Below are 20,508 nucleotides of genomic sequence, written 5' to 3'. Positions count from 1 at the left end.
GATCAGCAGATAGACAAACTATATGGAAAACAACAGTAAATAAAAGTGCTAATTGTCCAAATGCGAACACCAGAAGAAAATAATTCTGTAACTATAGCTCACCTTGATTCAACAGGGAAGGGTTCATACAGAAACTTTTTATAGAAGTCTTTCTTCAAATCGTGAACTAATATCACAGCTTTGCCTTGGTCATCAAACTGAGGTCTGCCTGCACGCCCCATCATCTGAAGCACATCTGGAATGAAGCAAGTGAGAAATTTCATATTATACTTTGTCCATAATTCAAAACCAAATCCTATCTTTGCTACAACGTGGCACCAGAATGTAAGATAATTACAGGCGAAGGAATGTTACCTTGTCCATTCATCCATCTATAAATGTTCCTAATGTACTACTTTCGTAGAATTCAATTGTCTTTTAGAATTATTTCAGTACTTATTCCCAGGATTAAGGTAGCACACCGCACCATAAGACGCAGAAGCAGAACTCAACACCATTGAGCATGTTCCACCATGCAATGAGATCATGGTTGATCTAAAAATTGTCAACCTGCCTTTATCCTACAACTCTTGATTCCCTTATGGATTACAAATCTGTCTATCCCAGCCTTGAATATACTTCAGATGGGCAGGTGAAGGAGGCTCCTCTCCATCTATCTGCTCCATTATCCAGCTTCCATCCGCCTCCCCCCACTTCTCTATTTATTTCAGAGTCCCCTTCCCCTCCCCCATTTCTGAAGAAGAGTCCAGACCCGAAACTTCAGCTTTCCTGCTCCTCTGATGATGCCTGATCTGCTATGTTCATCCAGCTCTACACCTTGTTATCTCAAGTTTTATACTCCATTCCCTTTGAAATGAAGGCCAACATTGCAGTTGTTTCAATATTACCTGATGAATGTGGATATTTCTGTGATTCATGGATGAGGTCTCCTAAATCTCTCCTATTCTGTAGTTTCCTGCAGTCGTTTCTCCATTTAAATAATGTGAAGTTTCTCCATTCTTACTGTTAAAGTGCATAACCTCACATTTTCCTATATCATATTCCATATGACAAGTTTGTGCCCAGTCACTTAACCTGCCTATATCTCTCTTCAGAGACAGTAAGAACTGCCAATGCTAGAGTCAGATATAACACAGTGTGGAGCTGGAGGTACATAGCACGCCAGGCAGCATCAGAGGAACGGCAAAGCTGATGTTTCCGGTCAGGGTCCTTCTTCAGAGATGGGGCATTTCTGAAGAAGGGTCCCGACCCGACATGCCATCTTTCCTGCTCCATTGATGCTGCCTGGCCTGCTGCGTACCTCCAGCTCCACACTGTGTTATATCTCTCTGCAGACCCTTTCTGTCATCCTCACCACTTACTTTCGCATCTATTTTTGAGCCATATGCAAACTTCACTATTGTACATTCACTTTTCTCATCCAAGTCATTAATATAGATTATAAATAATTTAGGGCCCCAGTACTGATCTCTGTGGCACTCCATCAGTTACTATTTACACTAATTACTTGATTGAACCAGAGAACTATGGGTTAAAGACACAATTCCATGATTTTAGCACTTAACCAAAGTTGACAAAAATGTTGCACAGGAATGTTGCAATGTTAGAAATGCTGCCTTTAAATAAGATGTTAAATCGAGGTTCTGTCTTTGAGCTCAAATGGATGCAAGGAGTCTCAAGGTTATAATGAGATGACTAAGAAAATTTCCTGCGTCCTATCTAACATTTATCCATAATTGAAAACCATCACAAATGATTTAACCCACCATTTGTTATATTGTTCCCATGTGCTCCGGGAATTACACCACCTCCCATTGAAACAGCAACTTAATTTCAAAATTCTCATTTGTTTGTCTGCTGTTTGGAAGACCTTGGCGAGTACAAGTTTGCTTCTTTTGTTACTTGCCTGCCTGCCTGAGGAATCCAGAATACTGGGACACAGTCTCTGAATAAGGCCCAGTAATTAGGACTGAGATGACAAATTTTCACATTCAAAAGGTTGTGAGTAGGAAATGGATTAAGAGTTTCCAGAGAGAGGGGTTTGAGGGATGTGACACACAAGTAGTGTTGGTGCACCTGAAAGGAAAAATCTTTTTGGGCCCACTGAATTAGTTCTTTGAATTAAACCGTGATTTGTATTGGGGATCACAAACCAGATTCAGTGATGCCAAAACATTACACTGGAAGGTAAAAAAGGGAGATAAACACAATATGCTGCTTACCTGTGATTGCAAAGTCCACGTAACGTCTTGTTTTTCCATCATAGAACTCAGTACCTTTAACAATGACCAGATGAGCAGGGAAGTTCACTCCCCAGGCTAAAGTGCTTGTAGCAATAAGAATCTACAACAGTAGTGAGCACAAACAGATTCAGATATATTCAACAATTATAAACAAAAAGGAAGATTCAAATGAAGCATTTTTAAAACACTTGTTTTGGGGATGTGGAAAAAGAAACAGAAAGCAGTCACCTGGATTTTGCAGTTCACAAACAGTTCTTCCACGTGTTTCCGGTCACGTTCATGGAGTCCAGCATGATGTAAACCAATACCAAAGGCTAAGGTCAGTTTTAGATTGGAATCTCTCACCATCTCAATTATGTCACTCATCTGTAAATACGCAAACAGGAGAAAAGGAAAATTTCACTTGAAAAATAATCTTGCCATAAAACTTCTAGAAACTACATGCTGTCCAAGACTTCCCAAATGCACTAATTATAATGGCATTTGTGGAAGACATTTGGCACATATATAGACCATTCATCCCAACCAATCCATGATGGTGTTTATGTACCACTTCAGCACAAGTGCATTAGTGACAATCTTAAGATTACACTAGCTACAACCCTCATAGCCATGCACACACACTAACAATCAGCCAGTCTATGATTGCACAAGTATACAAACTGCAAACCAATCTAGTTTCATTAAATCTTTTCTAGAATTATCACCGAAGTACAGAGATCGCCCTTACACTCATGCTTGTCGTCAGCATGGCAAACATTATATTTGAATAAGGTCACAACATACCCTTTTCATTCAAATAAATATCAAATTACAAAACAAATATGGTGAAAACAAACATTCCTCTCCATTAAAATGAGAATACAAACAGCTTATAATATGTTGCAAATAAGGTAGCCATGTACAACTGGCATCCTCGTAAAAATCTTCTGGCTGTTGACATGACAATATAGGCCTATGGTATCTAACTTCAAACAGCTGTTCTCATCAAGAGGACAAACGTGCAGTACTGAAATCAAGATGGCATTCAACAGCTCTCTGGAAACTGAAACAATACGGTAAACGTACTTTGGCTAAATAAATAGCTGTAAACAGTATGGATTAAAACAATGACAAATATATCAGACTTGAAAGACTGCAATGTAAATTTACGGTTCCAGGTACTGTCATTTCCATTATTTAATAAATAGTTTTGTCCAATTTGGATCAAAGATGTGAAATGATTTAAAATGAATTAAATGTTAATTGTACAATCAAATGATTTTTCTTCAACTACAGGAACTTATTCTGCTATGTTATCACAGAGTAGGTTCAAATAAAATCTTGAAATATTCTTTGTAATGTTGCTTTAAAGAACTGGTTAAAAAAAAGCGCGGATCAGAAAGAAAAAGCAGACGAACGCTACATTTTAAACACAGATGATCCTCTTCTTTCTTCGTAGACATAATTGGGTACGATTCATTGATTGGGGCAAGCATGTGGCCCTCGAATCCTGTCTATAAAGCCAAGATGACTATGTAATGTAAATTGGAAAAGTGAAGGCCTCTGGTAGGGGGCTGGTAGTTGCCTAAAAACCTGCAGAGCTGTTAACAGCAGGAAACCCAGGCTGCTGCTTAGAGATTGTCATGTGTTTGCATAATTCACTGCAACATATGTTTCCAGTCCTATGAAATGTAACTAACCAGTGCCTACACTATTACCAAGACCAAATTCTGTCCTGCTAAAGTACTTGCACAAATAACACCATTTTGATTAAAAAAAGCTTTATGGAGAGATATACAGTTTGTATTTAAATACAAGAGGTACGTGAACAATTACGATATTGTCAGCGGTGGTTTGGGCATGAGAAATTCGGAGCATAAAACTGTAGAATACATTAATCATCAATTACTGCACAACTTCTGTTCAGTTCCATAAACAAATTAATCACTGAGATATTATGATGAACATCAAGATGATGACGACTGAATATCAACTGCGATGAATTAAAATTAGAAGAATACGTATTCAAAAAGTGAGAGCAGTGCATGAAGCTGAAAAGCATTCTATACTAATTAACAAAGGATTTGCACTTTCAACCATTTTTCATGATCTCTTGAAGTTTCAGAGGGCTTCACAACCCCTTTGATGCTTTTTGAAATTGGAGTTGGGGGAAGAGGGGTGGGAATTTGGTAACGGTGCTGGTGGTGGTTTTCACTGTTTAAATATCTAAGATTTTCTGTAGCTCGGGTTGTGGGTGTCGAGGTTGGTTAGCTCACTGAGCTGGTTTGTTATTTTGCAGACGTTTTGTCACCATGCTTGGTAACATCCTCAGTGCAGCCTCCAATGAAGTGTCGGTGTGTTCTCCCGCCTGGTTTTTAAACTCTGGGCTCTGTTGAGATGGATTGTCTCACTTACAGGTTTCCTCCATAGTGGAATGTATATGGTGTCGAGTTCAATGTGTTTATTAATAGCATGCTTTGTGGAGTGCCATGCTTCCAGGAATTCTCGTGCTTGTCTCTGCCTAGCCTGTCCCAGGATCTTGGTGTTGTCCCAGTCGAAGTTGTGGTTCCCCTTATCCATATGGATTGAGATGAGTGAGTATTGGTCATGTCTTTTTGTAGCCAGTTGGTGTTCATGTCCTCTTGTTGCTAGTTTCCTTCCTGTTTGTTCGATGCGGTGTTTCTCACAGTCTCTGCAGGGGATCTTGCAGATAACATTGGTCCTGTCCATGGCGGGGAGTGGTTCTTTAGTTTGGGTGAGCAGTTGTCATAGGGTTAAGGTGGGCTTGTGTGCCACTCTGATGCCCAGCGGTCGTAGGAGACTTGTGGCGAGTTCCAACTTGTTCCTGATGCAGGGCAGTATGATGAGGGTGTCAGGATGCATGGAATCCTTCTGATGCCTTCATGAACAGTATCAGAAAGATTCCATGCACCCCGACACTCTCATCACACTGCCCTGCATCAGGAACAAGTTGGAACTCACCACAAGTCTCCTACGACTGCTGGGCAGAGTGGCACACAATCCCACATTAACCCTATGACAACTGCTCACCCAAACTAAAGACCCACTCTCCGACAATGGATAGGACCAATGTCATCTACAAGATCCCCTGCAGAGACTGTGAGAAACATTACAATCAGACAAATAGGAAGGAAACTAACAACAAGAGTACATGAACACCAACTGGCTATAAAAAGACATGAATAATACTCACTCATCTCAATCCACATGGATAAGGGGAACCACGGCTTCGACTGGGACGACACCAAGATCCTGGGATAGGCTAGGCAGAGATAAGCACGAGAATTCCTGGAAGCATGGCACTCCACGCAGCATTCTATTAATAAAAACATTGAATTCGACACCATATACATTCCACTACGAAGGAAAACCATAAGTGAGGCAATCCATCTCAACGGAGCCCAGAGAGTGTAAAAACCAGGCAGGAAAATACATCGACACTTCATCGGATGCTGCACTGAGGATGTTACCAAGCGTGGTAACGAAACGTCTGCAAAACAACAAGCCAGCTCGGCGAGCCAACCAATCTCTGCATTGTTTAAATATATGATCGGCACCAAGCAATCTGAATCAGTGACTGACTGCAGGTATACTATATACACATACGCGTAAACATAGAGTTTCCAAGATTAAATACTTATTCACAAAGTAGGGCCTCAACTGGTAAACGAGTAATATTTTTGGAAAAGTTCAATTCCACTCTCATCATCTTAATAATGCAGCTGCCCCACTGGAGACAGTTCCCCAAACCTGGTCTCCAAAGGTAGTGCGAAGAGAAGTGAAATTATTATTAAATTTATATTTATAAATAATACTCCACTTTAGGTAGGCATAATTTCTACTCACAAAATTTACCAAATGCATCACAAAAGATTTGCATAAGAATTTTACCAAGTATACAATTTCACTCAGTTTTTATTAGAAGAAAATCAGAGCATGCACTGAACATGTATTTAAAATCCACAAAACTCAAGCACCTCCTCATCTCCAAAGCAATAATTCACCCCAACCTGCTTCTCAAGTGCCATCATCAGATGGGCCACCATCTTCACCAGCTTCACACTGTCATTGCTTACATCCATCTGCTGTGCTGTTAAAATGCTGATGTATGGAAACACCTCCAATCTGCAAGTTGACAGAAGGGGTTGTGTAGTGGTCTTGTCACTGGATTAATATCCAGGCATCCAGGAAATGTTGCGGAGACCCTGATTCCAATTCCACCATAGAAGAGGGTGGAATGTAAAGTTTTAAAATTTGGAATCAAAAGTTGAATGATGAAATATCGTTGATTGTCATTAAAAAAAAATCCATCTGGTTCACTAATGTCCTAAAGGAAAAGAATTCTACTATTCTTACTACATCTTGTCTACATGTGACTCCAGATCCATAGCACCCACTGTCCTTTGAAATGGCTTTGTAAGCCATTTGTAGTATCAAACTGATACAAAGTGAAGATAAAGAAATTAAACTGACAACCCATCTGGCATTGACCTCGGAGCTGGAAAACAGCCTATCATCTCAGGTAAGCATTTATCATTAATGCTTGCTAGCTAGTGCCAAATGTCGGAGAGCTGTGACACAAATTAGTTAAGCAACAGTCACACTCACCAAACCTAACTTAACAACCATGTCCCAAATAACACCACCACTATTTCGTCTCATCATCAGGACAGAACCACAATGAGGGCACTGTGATATATAATGAGGAGGAAGTTGATCCAGGAGTCCTCAAGATTGATTGCAGTCTCCTAACAAGGACACCTCACGCAAAACTATAGCCGATGGAAATAATGAGAAATCTCTCCATGGTTGGAGTCATTCCTAGCGCACAGACCAAAAATCTGTCTCAGTTTTGAACATATTCAACAACAAGGCATCCACAAATCTCTACAGGTGAGAATTCTAAAGATTCAGAAACCTTTGGATGAAGGAATTTCTCCCCATCTCTATCCTAAATAATTGCCTTCTTATCCTAAGACAATGCTCCTTTATTCTAGATTCTTTAACCACAGGAAATAACTTTGGCATCCACCCACTAAATTCCTTTAGAACCCTGCATGTTTCAAGTGATAATGAGCTTTCATTCTTCTAATGTAGAAAATGCAAGTTTCTTATCATAAGACAATGCTCTTATTGCAGGAACCAATCTTGTGAACCTTCACTGTATCCCCTCTAAACCCAAGTATAACTTCCATTAAATATGGAGACCAAAATTGCACATATCCTAGATTGTTCTAGGTTATCAAGACTTCTTTTATTATTACTCTAACCCATCTGCAATAAAGGTCAAGCATGCCATCTGCCTTCTTAATTGTTGTCGTATACACGCTCACTTTTGTTCCTTGCACACATCTAAGCTCCTTCGAACATGAACATACTTTGATTAGAAGAATGCTGAAAAACAATAGAATTGTATCCCTTATATTACGAAGGGGGCCCAGAAGCAAAGGGAGCTGGGTCTATATGTGTATAGATAAAGGTGGAAGGACAGGTGGGGAGTTGTAAATAAAGCATACTGTTTTCTCAGCTTTATTAATACAAGCATTGAGCAGGTGGTGATGTTGAACTTGTACAAGACACTTATTAGAACTCAGCCGGAGTATTGTGTATAGTTATGGATGCCACAGGAAAAACATGAATGCACTGGAGAGGGTGTGAAAGCATTTTACAAGAATGGCTCCAGGAATGAGACACTTCAGTAATGAGGATAGACTGAGGAGGTTGGGAATGTTCTCCCTGGAGAGAAAAGGCTGAGATCTAATTGAGACTTTCAAAACCATGAACAGGCTGCAGAGTAGATAGAGTAAAGATGTTTCCATTTGTGAAACAAGAATGAGGGGGCACAGACATAAATTAATGTACAAATGCAGCCAGGGTGATGAGAAAAAATCTTTTACACACAGCCGGGAAATTGCGGGCGGGCGGGCGGGGGGTTTAATCGCAGAATTCAACAGGGTACTGGATGGCTTTTGAATGCTAATGATGCACGGAAAAGGCAGGAAACCTGGCAGTAAATAACAGTGCAGACTAAATAATAGAGTTGGTGCACCGACGAGGGTCCAAATGGCCACCTTCTACACTGCAAGAATTCTGTGATTTACCAACTTAACACCTATTAAAAATATTCTCACTTCCAAGGTGAATAACCTCACATTTCCTCACAAGAATCAGTCTACCACCTTCTTCCTCACTCACCGAACCTGTCTATGTCTCTCTGTAGTTTTATTGTGCATCTATCACTAGGTTGCATCGTATTATCATCGAATGAGACGTCTTTATACAAGTCACCTTTAAATCTGAGTCGTTGATAAACTGGGACTTACGAAGAATTCAACACTGATCTTTGTGGCACTCCAGTAGTCACTGCCTGCCAATTTGAAAATGTCCTGTTCATCCCTATTGTACATTAATGAATCTTTGCTAATATACACCACCACCAAATATGTAAGCCCTTCACCTTTTGTGTTAACATCCTGTTGAATGCATTTTTGAAATCCAAACACACTACATTTTCTGGTTTCATGTTACCTACTAGCTATATCATCAAAATTCTTTAACAAATTTGTTCAAACATGACTTTCCATTTGAAAAAAAAACATGTGGACTTTGATCATTAAAAAAAATGAACTCCCCCATCTGCTGTGGGATTCAAACCAAATCCTCAGAGTACCACCTGTGTCTATGGATTAGCAGTCCAGTGGCAATATCACCAACATCTCCACTTCCACCTTCCAAACCACATTAAATTTTCTAAATGCATTGTAATAAGATTTCCTTAATGAGATATCCAGCAGGTGGTGATGCTGAACTCATACAGGACACTTGTTAGAGCTCAGTTGGAGTATTGCGCAGAGTTGTGGGTGCTACAGGAAAAACGTGAATGTACTGAAGACAGTACAGAAACAATTTTGAATGGCCCCATGAATGAGAGACTTTGGTAATGAGGATAGATTGAAGGGGTTGGAACTGTTCTTCCTGAGATAAGGCGGCTGAGATAAGATCTGGCTGCAACTTTCAAATTCATGAATAGGCTGTTGAGTTGGTAGGGAGAAGGTGTTTCCAGTTGTAAAAGAAACAAGAATGAGGGGGTCATATATCCAAAGCAATGTTTAAACGAAGCCGGGGTGGTGCGAGAAATTCTTTCCACACGACCTGGAAACATGTTGGAAGCAGGTTTAATAGAGGAATTCCTGATGACTATCAAGCTAGCTGGTGTGTCGTTTTGAGCTACATTTGGTAACTGCCAAATGGATCATCAGATCATTCCACAGTTGAGTGGTTTGCTACACCCTTTCAGAGGTCAATTTAGAGTCAACTGCAGCGTTGTGGGTCTGGAGTCATAGGGAAGCCAGATTTGTTTTTTAATTCATTCATGGATGTGTCACAGGTTTGGCTGGCATTTATTGCCCATCCCTAATTGCCCTCGAGACTGTGGTGTTGAGTTGCCTTCTTGAACTGCTGCAGATTATTTGGTGTGCGTTGAACCACAATGACGTGAAGGAGGGAGTTCCAGAATTCTGACCCGCAACACTGAAGGATACTGATATATTTCCAAATCAGGATAGCTGAGTGGCAATGGCAGGAGCTTGCAGGTGGTGGTGTTCCCACGCTGTCCTTCTAGATGGCAGTTGTCCGGGGTTTGGAAAGTGCAACGGGGTGTAGGTGATTAGGTAAGCATGACAAATTTCCTCCACTGATGGTACAAATGGGGTTTCACAACATTCAGAAGTAGCTTCATAAATCACAATTAGACTTCTAATTCCGTTTTTTAAAAAAATTCCAACTTCCCCATCTGCTATGGGGTTCAAACCCTAATCCTCAGAGTATTACCTGTGTCTCTGGATTAGCAGTCCAGTGACAATACTACCACACCATCGCCTCCCCTTCACCTTCAAAAGCTCTGATGTCTACTAGCGAAAAGTTCAAATGGACTAAGTGGATAGGATCATCTTCAATTCCTGGTTTCACTTCAAGTCAGACAGCATTAGGTCTACACTCTGGAACTCCCCCCTTCAACATATTATGGTCACCTACACCACATGAATTGAAGCATGGCAACAATTGACTGGTTGCAGTGATGGTCACATCCAGAAATGAATAAAAATGCACCACATTTCCTGTATATCATTAGCTCTGAAGTATGTTACATCCGATTTAAGATCCAGCTATCCTACGTTGCCTAATTTATCATTTATTTGTGATAGCTTAAGTATTAGAAGTACTGAAGCATCATATTTTGGCAACTTTCCAAAATGAATGAATTATTTTGCCTGACAGACACAATTTATTATCAATCTATGTATAAAATTAATTGAGACTTGTTGGACCATTATCGTTATTTATATTCAGTTATTATAGTTGACACATGGTTACTTGATTATTTCTCAAGGATATACTTAGTAAATCAGATGCTATGCTGCAACATATGGATGCATCCTGTTGAGGACTTGACAGCATTCCAGCTTTCATGTAAAATTTAGGTCCCAAAGACAAGGGCTGGCTGGGTTGGTCGGCTGGATCATCAGGTGGTGTGTGGGGAGGGTGTTGAGCAGCAAGATTAGGGGGTCATGTTCAGACAGGTTATAATGATCTGATTTCATCAAAAATTTCCAGCTTCGCTCAGTTTTTTTGTCCATGTTTTTTTTAAAAGGCTGACGCCTAATGTTTTATTCCCTCCATATTTAACTGTCCAGTGTATGCTTGGTGTGCTGACGCTTACATCACATTAATTAATTGGATTCTGATTTCAAAGCATTTGAGATGAGGAAGCAGATGTCTGGAAATAATGCTAATTTGGCTTCTTACCAAAAAGATGTCAAACCGGTAATGAAAATGGTTTGGCTTTACAGAAAATTGAAAGTTGTGTATATTCAAAATATATGGCAATTCACACACAACAGAACATTATCTGTTCAGAATATTAAAAAAACTGCTTATCCCTTCGAGTAGCAAATACCCAATAATACTATGAATTGACATGTATGAATTCTAGAATTATGAACATTGACACCAAAACATTCATGTTACTATAAAAGTTTGCATATTTGTATTACAATATGGAAATTTTTAACATTTCAAGTTTCATATTTGCTTTATTGCAAAAGTTAAGGCATTCATATTGGGTTGTACTGTATGAGTAAGTGATGTGTATGCATGAGTTACCAGTTCACATGTATTTACATCTGATGAGTGGTTTTAAGAATACTTCATCAATAACTGACCAAAACTTCAACTTGTGCATTTCATTTTCTTGCAAATACTTTAAACTAACAACTTTTTTTTCATTTAATACGCAACCGTGAGACTTAAAGAAGCAATTAAATCATTGAGAAAAGTTCCTTAAGTAGCTGCTTTTCAGACCCCTGTGAAGCAAAAGGCAACACCAAGAGTAAATAACAGTACTCCACGGCCATTTTTCTGCAGGAAAATACAAATTAACCACACAATCCATTAGACCACTGATCGTGGTACAAGATGAGCAAGTCGGTGTTAAGTTCAAAATCCCACAACAGAAAATTGTGAAATTGTGTATAATAAATCAGTTAGGGGATAACACAAGAAAAATACTTACACAAGCTGCTGAATTGTTCTAAAACACAATGTTCTTCAGAAAGAGGGGATCTAACATTCTCAGCCGGTCTGAACTATACTTTAAGTCAGTTTCACACTGTATGGCAACTATTAATGCCCTCAGAACAACGTGAAATAAGCAGCATTGACCACTTTGTCAGTATCATGTCCCACTGTGGTATCTACTCCATAAGACATAAGACATAGGAGTGGAAATAAGGCCATTTGGCCCATCAAGTCCACTCCGCCATTTAAATCATGGCTGATGGGCATTTCAACACCACTTCCCTGCACTCTCCCTGTAGCCCTTGATTCCTTTTGAGATCAACTGATTCTCCCAGGAAAGCTAAAAGTAGAGTTTCTAATTGAGGGAAATTTTTCATTCCGAAAGATCAGTGCATCAATCCAGAACATTGCTCCAAGTTTGCTAACATTGGCCTGTTCAAGAGATGTTAACTTTATGATTCCAGACACACACAGCAATTGTGCTGTATTGAACTTTTTGGTTATCTATTTCCTCTACTTATTTTTGTTAGTTAATCACATTTCTAAATAACTTAATCAGCATTATGTTAACCTAGTTAGCCAACGCATTTGTCTACTTACTATTATTGTTTTATGCAGACTCTTATTTGTAAGTGCCTTAGTCTGTCACCTTTCTTAATCATAAACCTTTCATTCTTTGGTCTGCTATTTAGTGAGAAATTTTGGTTGGCATGCAGTTCGGCAGCTGCCTCCCCATATAGCTTGCCGAACGTTTATAGATCTGTAATTGAACTTTACAATTTAATAGCACCAATGACATTTAAACCTTCAGTTTAGCAAAGGCTTTTTGCTGAAGTAAGCAAAAACTAAACCCACTTCACTGTTCTCTTTTCATAGTTTTGTATCTTTCCGTTGCTTCAAATATTTCAATGCTGTTAAGAATTGTCTTATACTTCTCTGCATTAAATTGCATCTGCAAAGTTGTCAATGTAAGCAAGAAGTGCCAAATCTATATGTGCTCACTACTAGTGCATAAATATTACATTGAACTGTCAGGCTAAATGTTCCGGAGTGGGCTTGAACTCTGACTTTCTGACTGTCTGGTGAGAATGCTGTCAAATGAGCCAACTTAACCTTGGAATCTTCCAAGGGTCAGAGCAATACAGCCTGTCAGTATGAGTGGGGTGAATAAATATTTTAATTATACTCTGCCAACAGTTCTCCAGGAAGCATTTATGCACTTTTCATATAATCACATTAGTTTTATCTTGTAGGAAGAGGCCATTTGGCCCACTTTGCCTGCACCAGCTCTTCAAATGAGCATTGCTCACTACCAATCTCCTGCTTTTTCCCCATACCCTTGCACATGATATTCATGCAAATAATCATTCATTGCCCTCTTGAATAACTCAACTGAACATGTCCCTCACAAATTTCTAGGCAGTGCATTTCATCTGCTAACTACTCACTGACTGAAAATGTTCTCTCTAATGTCACCCTTGCTTATTTTTTAAATCACTATGAATCTATGCCCTCTTGTTCTTCCTCTTATAAGTGGAAATGGCTTCTCCTTCCCTACTCTAGTGAGCACACTCACATTTGAAAAGCTTGATAAGGTCTCCTCTTGGTCTCCTTCCTTCCAAGGAGAACAGTTCCAACTACCTTAATCTGTACTCATAACTGAATTTTCTCATCACTGAAACCATTCTTTTAAATTGCTTCTGCACTCTCTCCAATGCATTCACATCCTTACTATAATGTGGTGCCTAAAACTGTGTACAGTAATCTAGCTGAGATCTAACAAGTGTCTTAAACAGCCAGCTAGATAGTAAATTTGCTGCAATATCTTATCTCCTAACAGATCTTCAATGGTTTACCTAGTTACAAGGAATAACTGATGACAAATCCTCAAACCAGTTCAATGTGAATTACTGAATAAGAATTTCTGTGATGATTTCCATCTGTACATATTTAGAGAGAGGAAAATAACTGCTGTTAGAGTCAGCACTGGTTAATCTACCAGTTTGTAGGAGGTAATAATTAAATGTTTGTAAATAAACATGAGCTTGTTTCATGGAGATTGGCAACCGTGTTTTCTCCCCAGCGTTATAGTTGTGAATTTCAAAACAGCTTTGTAATGATCGAGACGTGTATTTGAAGACAAGAAACCTTTAACTCAATGCAGCTAAAGTAGCAGGATGTGATAACACAACAATCACTGAAATTCAATATGACAAGACTGTCCTTAGCTAAATCATCCACAGTAAATGTGTGCATGTCTTTGACCATTAAACAGTAGAAATCTAATTATGTTCGCTCCTCTGCTTCAGAAAGGAAATTTTTGCCACATGGCTATTTACACAGCATTACATCAGTTCTGCAACAGCCCATAGCAGGACCCGAAAGACACCAGCTTAGTGCACTTGTTCAGGAGGAAGATTTCAGACAGAAGTATACAGCATGCTGAACAATACCGGAAGCCATGGAGCAACAACACATTTTCCACCCCATTCCACCACATTTTTAAATTGATAAGGTGAATAAATGTAGAAGATCCTGAATGCTCCTGACAAGGCGGATACAGAAAAGATATTTCCTCTTGAGCAGTCCAGAATGAGGGTGCATGGTTTTAAAATTAGTGGTCACCTTTTCAGGACAAAGATAAGGAGAATATTTTTCTATGAGAGGACTAAGAGATTTTGGAATGCACTGCAGCAGTAGGTGAGGGAGGTGAAAGCATTGAATATTTTAAAGACAGAGATGGTTAGATTCTTGTTAGGCGTTACTGGGAATTGGTGGGAATGTGGATTTTGAAACACAAACAATTCAGCCACAACATTATTGCAAGGCAGAAGACGCTTAAGGGGCTGAATGGTTGACTTCTACTCATACTTTGACAACCCATGGCCCAAATTAAGTTTATCAGAAAAACAATAGAGAAAAGAGTGGGAAAAGCATCAATAGATTACTCTTTGCTTTTCACCAATATGTTGTGTAAAATGTGCTCATGAATTGAAGCCAAAAATTGCTTGTTAGGTTTCCTAATGCCTCAAAGAAAATTTGTAGCTATCTTGGGGATTGGGTTAAGTTTTAAACTCAAGGTCAAAACTGGAGTTTGCTAATCTACTTCTGATCAGGTCAATCATGGAAAAATTATCCAGGACAACACTGCTGCTGATAATTTAAATACCTTTCCAAAAAAAATGTTTTATTAAGTATGGAATACAGATTTTAATCCTGCTTATGCAATGTAATAATAGCAGTAATATCTTACAAATATATCTGGATAACTCCATTGCAATGTGTCACACAACGATTAAGTACAGTATTAACATTCAGTAATAGATAATTGCAGCATATGTAAAGCATTTATAAATATTTTAAAGCCATTATTTCTTATTAACAAACGTTACATGTCAACCATTAAACCAAACATTTTAAAAAGTGTTATAGCTAACCATTACAGCATCTGTGAACTTATTTCCTTATTGTTTTCATGGAATAAACAGCCATCTGGTGTGTGCTACAGGGTTTCTTGATTGATCACAACCAGAATAGCCTTGACCACCACTCATTGTTACCCGCTTTAGTGTTTCTTTTTGCTCTGATTTTCGAACAAGTCCTGAGGGGCTGCTGCATGAATTCACAGTGGGTCCAGATTTTATATTTTAACAGGCCTATTGCAATATCCCATTGTTATAAAGGTCTTTTAACAAAGTCCTGATGTCAGTGCTACAGACCGAAAGATATACGCAATTACTTTGGTGATCTGCACTTTATACAGGATGTATCATCTAACAACTGCACCAATAATTATGTGGTGCTCATAACACTGCATGAATGAAATCAGCATGCATTTAGATGGGTAGGTTTCAGATTTTGAAAGTTATCCACAATATTCCCAATTAATTGTAAAATTTGGAGCCTTTGAACTCTTATTTTTTCCCCTCCAGTTTTCTCTGTTCTCGCTCTTACACTCTTTCTTCCATCTTTCTTCTTCCCCCCTCCTCGCCATTCCATCCCCTTCTTCTGCCCCTCCCCTCTCCTTTCCTTTCTACTCCCTTACACATGTCTGTCTTCCTCTCCTCCCTGTCTCTCTCCTTCCAATTAGTCTCTTTGGCTACCCCCCCTTCCTCTCATATCTTCCCCTTCCTCCCCCTCTTGTTTTTCTTATCCCCCGTCTCTCTCTCCCATCTCTCCTTCCACATCTCTCTCCCACCTCCTCTCTTCCCTCTCTCGTTGCCTGTCTCATTTCTTCCCCCTTTCTCCTTCCTTGTCCGACTCTCGCCCCTCCCTCGCTATACTTCTAAAATTCCTTGGATACTGAAAAGGTTCATACTGCATGTAGCAAGACCTGTGCAATATTCAGGCTTAGACTGACAACTGTCTTGTGAATGATACCTGCCAAAATCTCCAAGAAAGATCATCTGCAGTAACAGAAGATTCGAAAGTCTTCCTTGATATTCTATATATTAAATTGACAGTATCTCTCATCATCAACATCCTGGGAATTACTATTAACTAGAAACTCAACTGGACAAGCTTATAAACAATGTGGCTTGAAGAGCAGGTTAGACGGTGTAAATTCTGTGTTGAGTAACTTACTTCCTGACTTGTGGGTTGCCCCATTACAGGAAGGATGTGGAAGCATTGGGAAAGGTGCAGTGGAGCTTTACCAGGATGTTGCCTGGTCTGGAACGCAGGCCCTATGAAAAAGGGTGAGAGACTTGGGTCTGTTCTCATTGGAGAGAAGGAAGCTAAGAGGGGATTTAATAGAGGCATACAAGATGATTAGAGGATTAGATAGGGTGGACAGTGAGAGTCTTTTTCCGAGGATGCTGACTTCAGCTTGTACAAGGGGGTACAGCTACAAATTGAGGGGTGATAGATTTAAGACAGATGTCAGAGGCAGGTTCTTTACTCAGAGAGTGGTAAGGGGGTGGAACATCCTGCCTGCCAATGTAGTTAACTCAGCCACATTAGGGGGATGAGCATGTGGATGATGATGGGATAGTGTAGCGGGAGGGGCTTAGATTAGTTCACAGGTTGGCGCAACATCGAGGGCTGAAGGGCCTGTTCTGCGCTGTATTGTTCTTTGTTTTATGTATATGTCTTTCTACATCATCTTAAAGATGCAAGTCAGGAGTGTGATGGAATACTTTGAGTGCAGTTTCAACAAGACTCAGGGGCTTGATGTCATCCAGCACTTGCACATATTGGCAGAACTGTGTATATTCTGCAAGTACAGTAACTATCAAGTGTCTTTCACAACTGATGAAGGCAAGCCCTGTCTATATGGACTTCAACAAAGCATCTGACAAGGTTCTGCATGGTAGACATGGTGAGCAGGGTTAAATCATATCGGATCCAGGGTGAGCTAACAAATTGGATACAAAATTAGCATCAAAGCAGGAGACAGAGAGTGGTGACAGAGGGTTGATTTTCAGACTGGAAGCCTGTGACTAGTGGTATGACACAAGGATTGGTGCTGGGTCCACTGCTTTTTGTCATTTATAGAAATGATTTGGATGTGAATATAGGAGGTATGGTTAGTAAGTTTGCAGATTACACCACAATAGGTGGTGCAGTGGACAGTGAAGAAGTTTACCTCAGTGTACAGTGGAATATTGAACAGATGGGTTAATGGGACAAGGAGTGTGAGATTGAGTTTAATTTAGATAAATGTGAAGCGTTGCATTTTGGTGAGGCAAATCAAAGCAGGACTTATACACTTAACGTAGGGCCCTGGGGAGTGTTGCTGGGAAGGGAAAGACTAGAAAAGGACCTGAGGGGTAACTTTTTCATGCAGAGGGTTGTGCATGTATGGAATGAGCTGCCAGGGGAAGTAGAGGAAGCGGGTACAATTACAGCATGTAAAAGCCATCTGAATGGGTACATGAATAGGAAGGGTTCAGAGGGATGTGAGCCAAATGCTGGCAAATGGGTCGAAGTCAGATTGGGATGTCTGGTTGGTGCAGATGAGTTCGACCGAAGGGCCTGTTTCTGAGCTGTACATATCTAATTGTAGCTGAAAGTCAGTAGACACTTGAGAACACCAGCACCTGCATGTTCCCCTCCAAGTTGCACATATCCTGACTTGTACCTACCTTTACTGCATCAAAGCCTAGCAGGACTGTGACATACCTATACAGAAAACAAACACTGGCATCTAGGTGACACTGTGGAAAATTGCCCAGGTATGTCCTGTATGGAAAAAAATCAGAACAAATCCAAACCAGCCAATTACTGTCCGATCAGTCTACTCTCAGTCATCAGATATTATAGAATAGTCATCAACAGTGCTATCAAGCAGCATGTGCGTAACAATAACCTGTTCACTAACACTCAGTTTGAGTTTTGCCTCCTGATGCTATTACAGCTTTGGTTCAACATGCACAAGGGAGCTGAACTAGTGAGATGAGTTGAGGAGACAAAAAAAAAAATCAGGCAACTATATGTCAGTTAGCTTAATATTAATTAATGGGAACAGGTTAGAACCTATTATAAAGGATGTAGTAGCACAGCATTTAGAAACAGAATAAAATCAAGCTAAGTGAACTTGGTTTCATGAAGGGGAAATTAGAGTTATTTGAGGAAGTGGCACGGGGATAGATAAAAGGAAGCAATGGATGCAATATATTTGGATTTCCAAAAGGCATTTGATAAGGTACTGCACATTAGGCTACTTATTAAATTAAGGGGGCAAATTGGCATGGGCAGAAGACTGGCTCACTAATAAAAGGCAGAGTTGGGATAAGGGCAACATTTTCAGGCTGGCAACTTGTAACTAATGCCCTTCAGTGTTGCTGGGTCAAAATCCTGGGCCTCACTCCCAAAAAGCACTATGGGCGTGCCTATACTTGCAGCGGTTCAAGAAGGCAGCTCATTACCAATTCTTAATGGCAACTTGGGAAGGGCAACAAATGCTGTTGTGCCAATGAAGTCAGAAGTCACTTGGCACCAGCTTATAGTCTAACAATTTTATTTGGAATCACAAGTTTTGCCTGACAAAGGAGCAATGCTTCCAAATGCTTGTAATTTCAAATAAACTTGTGGGACTGTAACCTGATATCATGTGACTTCTGACTTTGTTCACCCCAATCCAACACTGGCATCTTCACATCATGCCTGCTAACAAGATCATGTTCCATGAAATAGTAATAAAAATATACTCATTTAATTGCTCAAAATGAGAATACTAAATATAATTGCATGTTACAACAGTTTATTTCATTAATTAAGTCAATATCCATATGGAAACTAATGTTCTTTGCATTAAAGCCATTTATTAGTGCATGTTTGTAGGCTATTTTTGAGTTGCAGACATATGTTTGGGAAATATCTGTTGTATTCTAATCAAATGATCATAACCGGCAGCATGACCTCTGTTGTTATAAAAAGTGACCAGAACTTTTTACGTTGCGCAATATTAATACTATTATTTATTGTCAGTTCAGTCACGAGATAGAGAAGGCCAGTTGACTTTTCACCCAACCATCATTACAGCCCTCCGTTTCTTCAAGTTTTCAGTATTTTGGGTTGAATTGTCCCAACTTTGAAGGTATTCAGGAGGGGAGGTTGCTTATGTCTGAGTTCTGATGCTATTCCTTGCTGAAGTGCCCACTAGCTTAATTTTGTGGCAAGAGTTTACCACCCAGTTAGGGATAACATCGTGTCCCAGTCAACAAGGTGTACACAGTGTGGTCTATTGCAAACAAAGCTGGCTGATTCTAACTTTCTCTTGAGGCAGACTGCTGCTGAGACCCAAGGAACGAGAGCCATCGTGAAGAAATGCATCAGCTGCCACAAAGTTAGTCTCTTCATTATTAGAGATATTGGTCTTCAGGAAATCCTTATGTAATAGCAAGACTGAGACATGAATGGACAACAACCTTGTCATCTTAAAACTTTTGTTTCCGCAGAACTCCAACCTTTGGCTCAGAAGCCATCTTCTCTTTGCTGCTAGGCTCCCTACAAAGCCTGCTTGATGCAGAATTGGTTTATAGTGTGGAAGTCGCAGCTAATTAGTTAATCAATAACCTTAATCAGCAACCCCACAAGAATCCATGGCTTGCTGGTATCAGACCCAATATGTCTCTGGAAAAAATTGGCTGGAGGAGAGAACTGGTAAGCAAGTTGGTCCACAGCCTTTTATTCCCCTGACTCCTATCTGTGTATTCACCTCAGGTCTTTGAACAAAGGAATGTAGGAACAGGATTAGACCGTTCAACTGCCTGAGTATTGAACAATACAAATGTTGAAGTTATGTGAACTGTAGGGAAAATACAGTAGGATGCAAACAGGTTGGTGGAATGAGCGAACAAGTGGCAGATGAAATTTGAACTGGAGATGTGTTCAGGAATTTACTCAAGGGGTAGAGGATACAATTTTGAAGGAATGGTAGGAGCAGTGAAACCTGGGCTTATTTGTGTGTAAATCACAGAAGGTGGCAAGACATTGAGTATGTGGGAAAAAAAAGCACACAGCACGTAGGCTTCATCAATAGAGACAGAGAGTGCAAAAGGTAGGAAGTTTTGTCAACTTGTACCAAAACATTGTTTGGCCTCAACTAGTGTATTTCATCCAGTTCTGAGTATTACATGTTAGGAAGAATGCAAAACTGTTATACAGGGTGCAAAAAAGATTCACGAGATTGAGCCTCATTCCTGGAACTAGTTACATAAATGAGCAAGCCGTTTTCCTTGCT

General features: G+C 39.8%; 1 protein-coding gene across 1 annotated transcript in view; it reads right to left on the bottom strand.

Moving 5' to 3' along the window:
* The window catches only part of ascc3 (activating signal cointegrator 1 complex subunit 3), a 507,536-nt gene that overhangs the window by 103,553 nt on the left and 383,475 nt on the right, over positions 1–20,508 (bottom strand). Inside the window, exons 32-34 of the mRNA XM_059645261.1 lie at positions 2,472–2,609; positions 2,223–2,343; positions 103–235 (exon numbers count right to left, since the gene is read on the bottom strand). Coding sequence (XP_059501244.1) covers positions 103–235; positions 2,223–2,343; positions 2,472–2,609 — 392 coding nt within the window. The remainder of the gene's footprint in view (positions 1–102; positions 236–2,222; positions 2,344–2,471; positions 2,610–20,508) is intronic.

The sequence above is a fragment of the Stegostoma tigrinum genome, chromosome 4 (genome assembly GCF_030684315.1).
Source record: "Stegostoma tigrinum isolate sSteTig4 chromosome 4, sSteTig4.hap1, whole genome shotgun sequence".
Classification (NCBI taxonomy): Eukaryota; Metazoa; Chordata; class Chondrichthyes; order Orectolobiformes; family Stegostomatidae; genus Stegostoma; species Stegostoma tigrinum.
This window is presented reverse-complemented; position numbering and strand designations above follow the sequence as displayed.